Source organism: Trichechus manatus, unplaced genomic scaffold, assembly GCF_000243295.1.
Source record: "Trichechus manatus latirostris isolate Lorelei unplaced genomic scaffold, TriManLat1.0 scaffold00052, whole genome shotgun sequence".
NCBI lineage: Eukaryota > Metazoa > Chordata > Mammalia > Sirenia > Trichechidae > Trichechus > Trichechus manatus.
The window spans coordinates 8,065,272-8,079,141 of NW_004443988.1; the positions used below are offsets into that span (position 1 = coordinate 8,065,272).

The 13,870-nt window shown below is 42.1% G+C and overlaps 2 protein-coding genes across 2 annotated transcripts in view; one reads left to right on the forward strand and one right to left on the reverse strand.

The window, feature by feature from the left end:
• The window catches only part of MRPL33 (mitochondrial ribosomal protein L33), an 11,972-nt gene extending 4,511 nt beyond the window's left edge, over nucleotides 1–7,461 (forward strand). The window contains exon 4 of the mRNA XM_023732448.1: nucleotides 7,152–7,461. Coding sequence (XP_023588216.1) covers nucleotides 7,152–7,201 — 50 coding nt within the window. The 3' untranslated portion in view covers nucleotides 7,202–7,461. The remainder of the gene's footprint in view (nucleotides 1–7,151) is intronic.
• A 1,448-nt stretch (nucleotides 7,462–8,909) lies between these two features.
• Nucleotides 8,910–13,870, reverse strand: part of RBKS (ribokinase) — a 146,584-nt gene continuing 141,623 nt past the window's right edge. Inside the window, exon 8 of the mRNA XM_004377639.3 lies at nucleotides 8,910–9,201. Coding sequence (XP_004377696.1) covers nucleotides 9,028–9,201 — 174 coding nt within the window. The 3' untranslated portion in view covers nucleotides 8,910–9,027. The remainder of the gene's footprint in view (nucleotides 9,202–13,870) is intronic.

Genomic DNA, 13,870 nt, shown 5'->3' on the forward strand with positions numbered 1-13,870 from the left:
CTGAAGGCTGTGGTCTTTGATCTTCATCACTAAGTGCTTCAAGTCCTCTTCACTTTCAGCAAGCAAGGTTGGGTCATCTGCATGTCAGAGGTTGTTAATGAGTCTTCCTCTAATCCTGATATCCTGTTCTTCATGTACTCAAACTTCTCGGATTATTTGCTCAGCATACAGATTGAATAAACATGGTGAAAGGATACAACCCTGAGGCACATCTTTCCTGACTTTAAACCACACGGTATCTCTTTGTTGTTTGAAAGACTGCCTCTTGGTCTCTGTACAGGTTCCTCATGAGCACAATTAAGTGTTCTGGAATTCCCCTTCTTCGCAGTGTTATCCATAATTTGTTAGGATCCACACAGTCGAATAAAACACAGGTAAACATCTTTCTGGTATTCTCTGCTTTCAGCCAAGATGCATCTGACATCACCAGTGATAACCCTGGTTCCGTGTCCTCTTCTGAATCTGGCTTGACTTTCTGACAGTTCTTGTTGATGTACTACTGCATCCGTTTTTGAATTATCTTCAGCAAAATTTTACTTGCATGTGATATTACTGATATTGTTCAGTAATTTCTGCATTCTGTTGGATCACCTTTCTTTGGAATGAGCACAAATATGAATCTCTTCCAGTTGGTTGGCCAGGTAGCTGTCTTCCAAATTCTTGGCATAAAGGAGTGAGCACTTCTAGCGTTGCATCCATTTTTTGAAACGTCTCAACTGGTATTCCATCAATTCCTGAAGCCTTGTTTTTCGCCAATGCCTTCAGTGCAGCTTGGACTTCTTTGTTCAATACCATTGGTTCGTGATCATGTGTTACTTCCAGAAATGGTTGAATGTCGGCCAGTTTTTTTTGGTACAGTGACTGTGTATTCCTTCCGTCTTCTTTTGCTGCTTCCTGTGTCGTTCAATATTTTGCCCATAGAATCCTTCAGTATTGCAACTCAAGACTTGAATTTTTTCTTCATTTCTTTCAACTTGAGAATTGCCATTTTTTGTTCTTCCTTTTGGTTTTCTAACTCCAGGTCTTTGCACATTTCATTGTAATATTTTACTTTGTCTTTTCGAGCCACCCTTTAAAATCATCTGTTCAGCTCTTTTACTTCATCATTTCTTCATTTGCTTTAGCTACTCTGCGTTCAAGGGCAAGTTTCAGAGTCTTTTCTGACATCCATTTTTGTCTTTTTCTTTCTTTCCTGTCTTTTTAATGACCTTTTGGTTTCTTCATGTATGATGTCCTTTATGTCATCCCACAAGTCTTCGGTCACTAGTGTTCATTGTGTCAAATCTATTCTTGATATGGTCTGTAAATTCAGGTGGGATATACTCAAGGTTGTACTTTGGCTCTCGTGTACTTATTTTTTCTTCAGCTTCAACTTGAACTTGCATATGAGCAATTGATGGGCTGTTCCGCAGTTGGCCCCTGGCCTTGTTCTGGCTGATGATATTGAGCTTCTCTGTTATATTTTTCCACAGATGTAGTCGATTTGATTCCTGTGTATTCCATCAGCCAAGGTCCATGTGTATAGTTGCCGTTTATGTTGTTGAAAAAAGGTATTTGCAATGAATAAGTTGTTCGTCTTGCAGAATTCTGTCATGTGATCTCTGGTGTTGTTTCTGTCACCAAGGCCATATTTTCCAACTGCTAATCCTTCTTTGTTTCCAACTTTTGCATTCTAATCACCAGTAATTTTCAGTGCATCTTGATTGCATGTTTGATTAATTCAGACTGCAGAAGTTGGTAAAAATCTTCAGCTTCTTCATCTTTGGCATTAGTGGTAGGTGCGTAAATTTGAATAATAGTCATATTAACTGGTCTTCCTTGTAGGTGTATGGAATTATCCTACCTCTAACGGTGTTGTATTTCAGGATAGATCTTGAAATGTTCTTTTTGATGATGAATGCAATACCGTTTCTCTTCAATTTGTCATTCCCGACGTGGTGGACCATGTGATTGTCTAATTCCAAAGGGCCAATACAGTGCATTTCACCTCACTAATGCCTAGGATATCGATCTTTATGCATTCCGTTTCATTCTTGACAACTTCCAATTTTCCTAGATTGATTCTTTGTACCTTCCACATTCTGATTATTACTGGATGTTTGCAGCTGTTTCTTCTCATTTTGAGTCGTGCCACATCAGCAAATGAAGGTCCTGAAAGCTTGACTGCAGCCATGTCATTAAGGTCCACTCTCCTTTTGAGGAGGCAGCTCTCCCCCAGTCATATTTTGAGAGCCTACCAACCTGAGGGGCTCATCTTCCAGCACTATATCAGACAGTGTTCCCCTGCTAGTCATAAGGTTTGCACTGGCCAGTTTTTTTCAGAAATAGACCGTCAGATCCTTCTTCTTAGTCTGTCTTAGTCTGGAAGCTCCACTGAAACCTGTCCACCAAGGGTGGCCCTGCTGGTATTTGAAATACTGGTGGCATAGCTTCCAGCATCATAGCAACATGCAAGCCACTACAGTACAACAAACTGACATCGTGTGGTGGAAGGGGATGTAGTGTGTATATTTCAGTGCAGGAGAGTAGGCAGTTTGATGTCATACTTTATACCATCCTCTACCCAAACCAAAACCCATTGCCATCGAGTTGATTCTGATTCATAGCAGCTCTTTAGGACGACTGCCCCATAGGGTTTCCAAAACTGTAAATCTTCATGGAAGCAGGCTGCCACATCTTTCTCTTGCGAGATGGGAGAATTATTTGTCCAGAAGAGACGTGTTCCCAAGGCCAGATTGCCTGCCACAAACAAGATATAAGCAGTCCCTGGGTTATGAACGATACCCATTGCTGTCTCTAAGTCAGATTTGTAGGTAAGTTGGAACATGTGCATAGGGTTCTTATTTAGCTTTACTTTAGTGCAAGAAAAGGTTTAAGGCTTTCCAATGATTTAAAAGCTGCACGTGCAGCAAGTGAAGGTGATTGTGATGAAGAATTTGTTGTGAGTAGCAGTTGGTTCAATCTGGGTCATTCATTTGGAAGTGAGGGCAAATTTACATAACATTAAAGTGCATGTAAAATTTGTCCCTTTGTACTTGGGAACTGCCTGTAGGCAGCACCTGATTGCTGTTGGTGGAAGGCCATCTTGTTTCTGGATTTCACCTGCAGATTTATGCTTAGTAAACCAACAAGCAGGTTTTTTATTTTAGAATTCTGAGCCCTTGCATCCATACAGCCCCTTTATAATTGCTTCTTAAGGAGATAAGTGCTGTACGACATGTGAAGGCATTAAAAAAAAGACCCTAGGAGTACAGTTGTTGACTTAAAATGGCTTGAGTTCCATTCTTTAACAGAAATAAGATTACCTGCTGTTTTCATAGTGTTAGAATTTCTAGTCATTCATTATAATAATAAGGGAATTCTAGGTTTCTACCTGAGGATTAGGAATCTGAATTTCAGGATGATTCCTTATATAGTGGAAGAATTAATAGAATGAGAAGGTATGATAGTGGATCGGTGTGGCGTTTTTCTCCTGATTTTTTTGTATCAGCTGGTGAAAGCTTAAAGGAATGAACTTTGCAGTAAAGTAATTGTTTTTCTACCATTTTAGCTCCTTTAGAGTTTATTTTTAGGAGCATGCACTTTATAATGCTTAATAAACATTGATTGAATAACCTTCTATGATATTTTAAGTATGAGAATGTATTGGAATTTCCATTCTTAGCATGGAGGTATTAGGAACTAATTTGTCAGATTGATTTTAAGCTTTGAGATTGGGAAAGTTTACAGCTATAAACAATTCTGACCATAAGATGGAAGTGCAGGAAAGATTCATATGTAACATTCAAACATGGTTAGAATTCTTCTGATAAGGAACTGTCTGTGCCTTGACAACACAACTTCGTCTTTTCTGAAGAAGAGAATGTTCTGAGATAGCAGAGTGCCTGGCTTCCTGCCAACTGACTGAATGTCCTTTAGGCTTGCGATGTTTGCCTTGGGGCCTGCCCCACTGCTCAGGGTACCAAAAAGCTTGGCAGTTCTCCCAGCATTTTTTTTTTTTTTTTTTACCACAATGAGTAAATGGCAAGTTTAAGGGTAATGTTTTATTGGCCTGCTTTATGAAGGAAATCAGGTAAGGAAACAATATTTCCCAATGATTTGAGCATTTCATAGTACACTCTATAGCAAGAACCAGCTACACATGCTTCTGCCCTTTCAAAACACATTTTCTTCATATAAGACTAGATGCTAATTTCCAGGGAGAGAAGATAATGGCCCAGGAATAAGATTATTAAACTATGTTAAATATTCAGGCAGTCCCTGGGTTACTAACGCCTGACTTGCAGACAACTCATACTTGCCCTTTAATGTTATGAAAATTGGCCCTAGCTTTGAAACGATTGAACCAACCCCTCCTCCCAACAAATTCTTCATCACAGTCACCCTCACTTTCTGCACGTGTAGCTTTAACTCACTGAAGAGGCTTCCAGCCTTTTCTTGCATTAAAGTAAAGCTAAATAAGAACTATATGCGCCTGTTCCAGCTTACCTACAAATTCTTAAAAAGATACACTCAGAAATGGATCTCGTTTGGAACCTGGGGGCTGCCTGTAAACCAAAAAACCAAAACCAAACCCCCTGCCATTCAATCAGTTCTGACCCATAGCAGCCCTATAGGACAGAGTAGAACTGCCCACGTTTCGAAGGCTGTAATCTTTTATGGAAGCAGATTGCCACATAATAGTGGACTGGTGTGGCAGTTCTCCCGTGGAGTGGTGGGTGGGTTTGAATCGCTGACCTTTTGGTTAGCAGCTCAGTGCTTAACCACTGTACCCCCAAGGCTGTTTTAGTTAAATATATGAAGGTTTATTATAAAGAGAGCGAAAACTTGTCAGTTTTAATTCCTTGGGTGACTAAACAAGATAATACAGACTTTAATTGAAGCAGAATAGATTTAGATGTAGAGAAAGAACTTGGCAGATTCACTCTTCTATGAATTAAGCAGCAAATATTTTGACAGAAAGTTTATGATTGTGGATAGCAGTGTGTCATTTCAACTCAGCTAACATGTATTGAGTGCTCACTGTGTATCTGGCAACCCAGCTGTGAGGGACATACTGTTATCCCTCTCACAGGGAAGGAAACTGAGGCTGGAGTGTTTTAAGAAGTTTGCTCAGGGACTCAACAGCTGATCATTCAAAATTAAATATAAGTAGGGTTGCTCCTCCTAAGATTTCAAGGAGGACTCTAACAAAACATTACAAGATGGTAGTAAAGAACCAAAATAGTTTTCCATCAAAGTGTTATGTTTCCCCCATGTTATTCTACATAAAAGCCAATGTTTGAACCCAGTGTTTCTGACCCTAAGCTCCATATTCTGTTAATGGAGCTAAATAAAACTTTTCTTAAAAAAATCAGGACCTTCCCCTAGGTCAGTCTAGCTTTCAGGGCCGTGGAGCCCCACTGTCATTCCTGCGTCCTACCACCATTCCCCTATGCCTCCCCGTCTTAGTTCATCTAAATGCTCCTTCAGGGGCCAAACTTTATCCACCCCCCCACCCCCACCCTTCGTCTTCCCTCACCATTCCAGTCCCCTTTGATTTTTAGGCTCCTATAACCAAAAAACCAAACCCCTTGCTGTCAAGTTGATTCCAACTCATAGCGACCCTATAGGGCAGGGTAGAACTGCCCTATATGGTTTCCAAGGAGAACCTGGTGGATTTGAACTGCTGACCTTTTGGTTAGCAGCTGTAGCACTTAACCACTACACCACTAGGGTTTCCTTAGGCTCCTGTTGGGCTTACTAAGAACTTCGCTGCTAACCAAAAGGTTAGCAGTTGGGATCCACCAGCTGCTCCTTGGAAACCCTGTGGGGCAGTTCTACTCTGTCCTGTAGGGTCGCTAGGTGTCGGAAATGATAGTCTCTTGGTTTGGTTATCAGTGAGACAAGTTCCCTTTCTTTACCCATTTTTTAGTTCTATGTAGAATAACATGGGGGAAATATTTCTCCCAATTAATAACATTGTTTGATGGGAAACTATTTTGGTGCTTTATTACCATCTTGTAATGCTTTGTAGTCCTCCTTGGAATCAGGAGTCTCAATCCTACTTATATTTAATTTTAGATGATTTGAAGTATTTAAAAATTATCCTTTACGTACAGTGTAATAATATGTGTGTGTGTGTTTATGTTAATGGTTCTTAAATCCAACTGCCTATCAGAATCACCTGAGGAGCTTTAAAAAATGTGTACTTCCAGTCCCACTCTAGATCTCCTGAGCCGGAGTTAGGGAAGGGGTGGAGGTGAGAACTAGGAATGGCTTTTAAGTAAACTCCCTAGCTATTTCTTAATCCTAGACAGTTTGGTAATCTCATTTACAGAGGATCCATATTAATTGCAGAAGAAGATAAAACAAAGCAAAATCTCTGTATGGTAGGGACAAGTGAGGAGTTGTACATCATAGTCCTTTGAGTTCTTGGATCTTCCTGGGTGCATTGTTTGTTTTTTTGGCAAAGAGGTGTTGGTGTGCGTGACAGAGATGTAGGCAGTTTATGGAGTATTATAAGGGCATTAACATTATAGGAACTATGAAAATATTATTACAGAGAATCCAGTGTCCGATCTTTCATCTAGGCAGATAGCACTTTTGTTCTGGTTTTGTTTCAAAGAATTGTCCTCTGTAGTGGTATCTACAATAATGAGATGTTGGTTATGATATTACTTCAGTTACGAAACTGAAAAATTCGTAGTTAAGTGTATGAAACCGTCTCTGGAAAAGTGCAGGATGCAGATGTCCTTACTCTGTCAGCCAGGCTGGCTTTCTCCCACGATCTGCTCAGTTCTTTTCCTAGAGTCCAGCTCCCATCAGCCCTTGCTTATCTCCTACCAGAGTAGACTTTAACTGGGTGAATACATTGTTTTCCCCTTTTGGCCCCTATTTTCAATTTGAGTATTTCACATTGATTGCGGTGTGACCTTGTGGCATGCCAAGGCGGGGCACCTAGTGGCTGGTGGCCTTTCCTTTGTTTTCCCTAACATTTTCTTCAGTCTTCTCTGGCCTCTTGGACTGAGGTGGTAAATCAGCTCCATCTTCATGTCGAGGGAATAGTAAAATAAGAAAAAGGAGAGGGCTCGTGGTCTGTTACACATTTTTAATAAAAATGGCGATGATACTTTTTAGTTTTGTTACAATTCTTTTTTCTCCCCCCACAGTGAACAAAAAAGTCCTCTTTGTAGAACAGAAGAAAATACGCTCCCTCTAAACAATGGATTGAAAATGAATTTGATTTATAAATGAGAAGACTGGAGGGCGGGATACTGATTCAGAAATCCTGCAGCGTGTAATAAAAGAAGAGGAAATGGCATGGAATCACTGCCTCCTGTGATTTGAAGGCCATTGTGAAGGAAAACAATACAGTGAAAGAAAGTTCTTCATATTAGGACATAAATCATTGCATCACATTTATTTATCTTCCTAGATATTTTTATAGCCCTTAATAAAAAAATATTAAAATAGCCAGTGTTATTGTCTCTTAGTGGTTTTTTCCCACTATTTGAAATTAAAAAATCAGCAACATTACTAAAAAATAACCATTGTTTCATATAAGAAAAGAAGTGAAAATTTTCCGTAATGAGACTTGTACAAGAGTTTCCAGCCTGCTTCTCCTTATGCTTCATAGAAAAGGCAGAATAACACTCCAGAGTGATCTTGGAAAAACCCCCATGTACTAACTGACGTGGCAGGAGTGAGGAGGAATGATAAGAAGGGAGCCTTGTAACACAAAAGAAGCCCAGAGAACTTCTAGTTTTGGTTTGTGCGTAGTTAGGAAAAAACACCATTGGTCCATATTCTCAATCCTAGGTTACCAGAGGTACCCGGGATTTCCTAGGACAGCTTTGGATTCCTTTATACCCCAGATTTTTTTTTTTTTTTTTTTAAATAAGAGGAGCTAGATTGTATTTCCATAAAACTACTGATAATTCCTTATGTTCGGATAAGGACCCATCTTACCCAGATCTGTACCTTTTTCTCCCTTAAGCTACTGTTTCCCACAAATTTTCAAAATTGCTCAGTTTTCTTGTCAAATATCTGGCTGAAGGGAAGGATCAGCTCACATTTTGAGCTCTTCTGGTTCATATCCTACCCCATTTAGTGTGGAAGGATGATAGAGTGTCTGCTATGGCCACAAGTATGAAGAGACCAATACTGTCTCTGAAATAACTTGTCTCCTCGTGGCCCAATCTGTGTCTCTCCAGAGGAAATGGAGGAGCAGCTTTCCAGAAATGGAATTAGGTGTAGACAGTTGTTGAGTCTTAGAGGCTTGTGGCATTACTAGTCAGTCAGCTAATTTCTGGCATCCTCTGTTAAAGCTTTGGTTCAAAGCTGTAACAGGTGAGATCCTGGCTATAAGTTTTGGCTGAAACTATACACAATGATCTTGAGTTACGAGAAAACCCCTCAACTGATCCTAGCTAAGCCAACGTAAAGGGTCTGTGACACGCATAGATGGCCTTTTTTATTGTAAAATCTGGTTTACCAAATGACTTGTAAATTCAGGTCATGGGCTAAATGTGGCTCACTGGTGGCGGTTACTTCAAAAATCAGTTGCTGATATTTAACCACTGAAAGATTCCAATACATTTCCAAATTTCTGACTTTTTGAAAAACCAGAAGCTCTGGAAACACTAAGCTAAAGCGGAATATCAGCTGCCCCTCTTAGATTGAGTGGTCAAGTTCATCTGTTCCCTTATATAACATTCCCTGCTCTGACTCCAGACACTTGTCCACAACGGCTGCTAGACAGTTTATAACATTAACAATCAGTTGGCAATAGAGGTTTTCTGGTCCCTGAATAATGGTGATGTTTGTACAGATTCTGGTCATGGAATCCTTAATTCTGGTTGGCTCTTAGAAATGGATGCAAAGCAAAGGAATTATAAATAAATGAAAACTTGAGGATGACTGCTAGCAAAGAACAGTATCTGCAAAGAAAGGAGAAGAGGACATTTTATAGTAAGCTGCCAGCTAAGAGTATCCACCCCCAAGTACATTTTGTTTCCAGTGCATTTGTTTTGGGGTTAACAGCAATCAAAACAGATCAAGTGGTAGGTCCTTTTTGTATAGATAAGATGACTGTGTTCCTGCAGTCTGGACGCTGGCTGCTGCGATGAAATTGGATCTCTTGAGCATTTCTTCCAAGGGCAGATTTGGGTAGTAAGCCAGGTAGAAGGCCAAAGCTCCCACAAAACTGTCACCAGCTCCCTATAGTTAAAGTCGTGGAGATAAGCAGGAGGTCAATCCATTGCCAAACTGCACTTTAAAAAATATATTTAAATAAATTTTTAGAATTGTTTTAGATTCACAGAAAGGTGCAAGGATAGTTCAGAGAGTTTCCATATGCCCCATGCCCACTTTTGTTAACATCTTACCATGGTACCCGCCTCCGTCACCTTTACCTTGCAGCACAAGGCTGAGGGGAACCATTCTAGCATCACTGTCAGAAAGCAGTTTCACACACTGCTTTTTTGCTAGTTGGGTATTTGCCTGCAGACAAGATTTTTAAGAATGTTTTAAAAATATTGTACCTATACCTGAAAATGCTACTGAAATCACTTAAATTACTTCCCACTACATCCAAAGCCAGGGAAACAGTGTTTGGTGGAACCATGTGCTGGAAGCATTATTCAGGCAACAACGATTTCCTAAACTGTATTTGCCTTCATTCTCGGTGCTACACACTGTTGATAAAGATTGCAAAAGGTTAAGTCCTTCTGCATTAAAAATAGCAGAAATCGTGTCTTCTTTCCTTGATAACTCCCCAGAGTGTATTAAAAAAAAAAAAAGTTGTCAGCTCCAACTCATGGCGACCCCATGTGTGCCACAGTAGAACTGTGCCCCACAGGGTTTTCAACAGGTGATTTTTTGGAAGTAGATCTCCAGGTTTTTCTTCTGAGGCGCCTCTGGGTGGACTCTAACCTTTCGGTTAGTAGCCGAGTGCGTTCACCGTTTACACCAACCAGGGACTCCAAAAAAAGTAGTATATGCTCAGTAAATGTTTGCTAATGGACTGACTAGCTGTCTCAGTCTCCACCCTCTCATCAGAGTGAGATGAAAGGTGATTCTAGGTTCTTCCCAAAGACGGCAGCAGTTGTGCCACTGAGTCCAAAGTACTAGGAGACTCCTGGCTGACAGGAGCCATCAGCTCAAGGACATGAAGGCCAGTAAATGCATGAAAAATCACGTTACTGTCTGAAAAATCACATTACGTTCAACCATGCAAAAGTTCTTTGGAACTTAAGCATGAAAGGAGCAGAAAAGTACTACTTAACCTTCACAGAGGAGTGGAAGGCTATGAAGGGGAGTGAACATCCATTGTTTGCTTGGCATCAGGAGGCAGCCAAGCTGGATACTTTATATACATACATACAACACTGACCTCATCTTTACAACCTCCACTGAAACTTGAGGAAACTGAGTCTCAGAGACATTAAGTAACTCATCCAGGGTCACACAGCTAGTAAATGGCAGAGCTGCAATTTGAATCCAGGCCCAGCTGATTCCAGCTCTTTTCACATTACCTCACACAGTAAATGTTTGTGGGAGAAGACAGCCAGGGATGGGGGAAAAGAGGGAAATCAAGCTGAAAAGAATCTCTTTTGATTTCTCATAACCCTTTGTATTTCTCTTATGACACTTACTGCATTGTATCGAGTATTTTGTGTACAGGCCTTGAGCCTGGACAGCGTCTTTGAGGGAAGGGGACCCCACCTCTGTCCCCTCTGTCTCTTCCACATTGCCTTGCCCAGTGTTTTGAGTTGGCCTCACCTACCGCTCCTAGTTTCATCATGTTCTTTCTCTTCCTATGATCTCTTCCAAGGTGGCCAGATGCCCCTTGCTGAACTAATGTGACTTTCTTTTGTGTTAGTGAAAATGGAGGTTAGGTTGCCACGGACCAGAGGTACTTGATATTCTCATTGTTGAATCTATTTATACCACATAGCTTTCAAGTGAAAATAAATTACTTGGCTGTTGATTCACATCTTCAGTATAACTATTTTTATACATTGGTATGTTTTTTTTTTAATGGAAAGTGCTTTAAAAGTAGAAGCTGTATTGTATCACTGTGATTTTCCTGTAAGTAAAGTACTTTCCAATCAATCATTCTTGGAATAATGGAAAAGTTCTCATTGATACAACATGATGGTTTTAACCTTTTACTGAAAACTATTTTTGTGCCAGAAGGGGTGATGGCATAATTCATCTTCCTTCAATAAATATACCCATGTGGTTTTTATTCATCGTCTTCTCACAGTGATTTCCTCCTAAGGAAAAGCTGCTCTGACAGAATGGATATGGCATTCTGAAATCCCTGCTTGCCTGAGGGCCTTCACACTCCCGGGCTCTGAGAAGTTCTGGTCTGCAGTACCCGTGGAGGCAGCTGGCTTATCTATCAGTGAAGTGAAAGGACAGCAAAACATGCCCCATGGGACCCCCAGGCCTTCTCGAGTGGTGGGTGGGGAGGGGTGGAGGCACTCTGCAGGGGAGTGGGAAGTCTGCTGCTAGACCCAAGGGGCGGTTGGTTTCTCATGTCCCTTTCAGACCATCCCCTGTCCACTCACCATTCCCTCCTACTGCCCCTTGTGTGCCTGGGGCCCTTGATTACCACGAGTCTGCTCTTTCACTGTGCACACCGGCTCACATCCCAGCCCCTCAGGGCTCTGCGCTGCTAAGAGACAGGAGCACACTGATAATCCCCTGGAGTTGAGCAGTAAGTGCTTGAAAATGGCTGAATGTGCCCTCATCCCCAGCAGAGTACACCTACCTACATGTTAATCCAAGTCCAAGAGGTCTGCATTAGCTTTTTTTTTTATTTTTTAACTGAGGTTCTGCTCAGAGCCAGGCTCCCTGCTGGATGCTTTGCGTGTTCCCACCATTATTTGTCTCAAGAACCCTGTGGAGGTGGGTATAGCTGGGGCTGCAGTGTGTGGTTATGCAAATTGGTAAGGCACCAGGTACTCAGCTGAGGGAGTGAGCATGGGCCTGCCGGCTGTGCACCACACACAGGTGCGCCTATCCAGGGGGGCACCTTCTTCAATCTCCACAAAGCACCATACAGGTGAGCAGCAGCCCTGGGTGATCCTTATTTTAAAGCTGAGAAGTTGGGATTCAAGGAGTTTATGTAACTTGCCCAAGGTAAAAAAGGTTGGTAAATGGCAGAGTCAAGACCAAGCTCATCCGTGTGGGACCTGAGCCAAAGAGCAGGTGGAGAAGCTACTTGGGGGGAGAGAGGGCTTTTGGCTACTGCTCAAATTTTTCCACTTCACCATTCAAAACCAAACCAAACCCACTGCTGTGGAGTCGATTCCCACTCTTAGTCGCCCTATAGGACAGAGTAGAACTGCCCCAGAGGGTTTCCAGGGAGCAGCTGGTAGATTTGAACTGCCAACCTTTTGGTTAGCAGCTGAGCTCTTAACCACTGTACCACCAGCCTTATATTTTCTGCAGTGCTGAAGAAGGATAAGGATGGGAGAGGGAAGACCATGAATCTCCAGTGATGTTCTTCTCTATGGGGGGGTCCCATTTTCCTCTGGGTGCTTGGGGCAGGAGCAGAGAAGAGAATGTGAACTAAGGTCCTGGGCAGGAGAGAGAGGGGGTATAAGAGGATCAAAACTTTCAGGAAAGAATACTTCAGATGAAGAGAGTCTAGTCTGGGTAAGAATGGAAGAAAGGTCAGGAGGGGGTCAGTAGACCAGGAGAAAGGGGAGGGACTAAGGAAAAGTGGGTAAGAACAAGTATAGGATAAAGGGTGGGAGAGCTGGCTGTGGTCAGAGTGATGTGAGGTTTATGATACAGAAATGAAGTATTTCAGGTATTAGCAATGTCCTGGGAGTACTAGTCATGAGAGTGGGTAGCTGAAGTGGAGTGGAGGTGAGAGTCACTGGAGTTGAGGACATCTAGGAACGATGAAACTTGGTAATGGCTGGAGCTCATGACACAAGCTGTCCTAGGTAGTGGCAGCATTAGAGTGGAGGGGAACACGGTGGTGTAGATGCCAAAGCTGTAGCTAACCAGAGAATGATCAAGCAAGGAAGTCAGTGTGCTGGGACTGAATTCAGGAGCCTCAAAGATGCAGGAATCTTTATAGGAGGATAGAAGAGTGATGGCTGGAGGCCACGGTGAGTGGGCTTTGGGATCAGGAGCGGCTTTCGTGTGAGAGACTGTATGGGGAGTTAGTACATGAGGGAGCTTATTTACCAGGAACAGGACAGCCAGATGGCTTAGATGGAAGGTTTAGGAGGGAGAGAAGCACAGAGCAGTAAGGGACCACCCTGAGTCCCTTCCTTGATCCTTCCTTCTCTGTCTCTATCATGGGTCCCTCTTCCTCTTCTTGAATCAGCCCTTGGGTTCTGTCCTTGGCCCACTCCTCTTCTCATTCTCCATAATTTCCTGGGTGTCTCAACTACTGCTATAGTTTCAACTGCTATGATGAGTCCTGAACTGGTATCTTTACCCCAGACTCTCCTAAATCTTTGGATGCATATATCTAACTACCTGTGAGCCTGGTCAACCAGGATGTTTCTCCCAGGGAACGATAACTCAACAAGCCCTCACTGAACTCATAACTGCCTGATATGGGCTTCTTCTTATCTTCAGTTTCAGTGAGCCACCTCCACAATGAAACCCTGGGGGTCTTCTGGATATCTCCCACCCATTTACCTGATTAATCACCAGTTGCCAAGTTTAAATCCCAACATTTCTCAAATCTGTCCTGTCTTCCCCAGCCCTCCTTCACTACCCCACTTCATGCTCACATCACCTGTAGATAACCACATAAACTTCATACCTTGTCTCACTTCCCCATTCTGGCTCTTTCCAGTCCATCCTCTATACTGCTGTGAATCTGGCCACATCACTTCCATCCTAAAGCCCT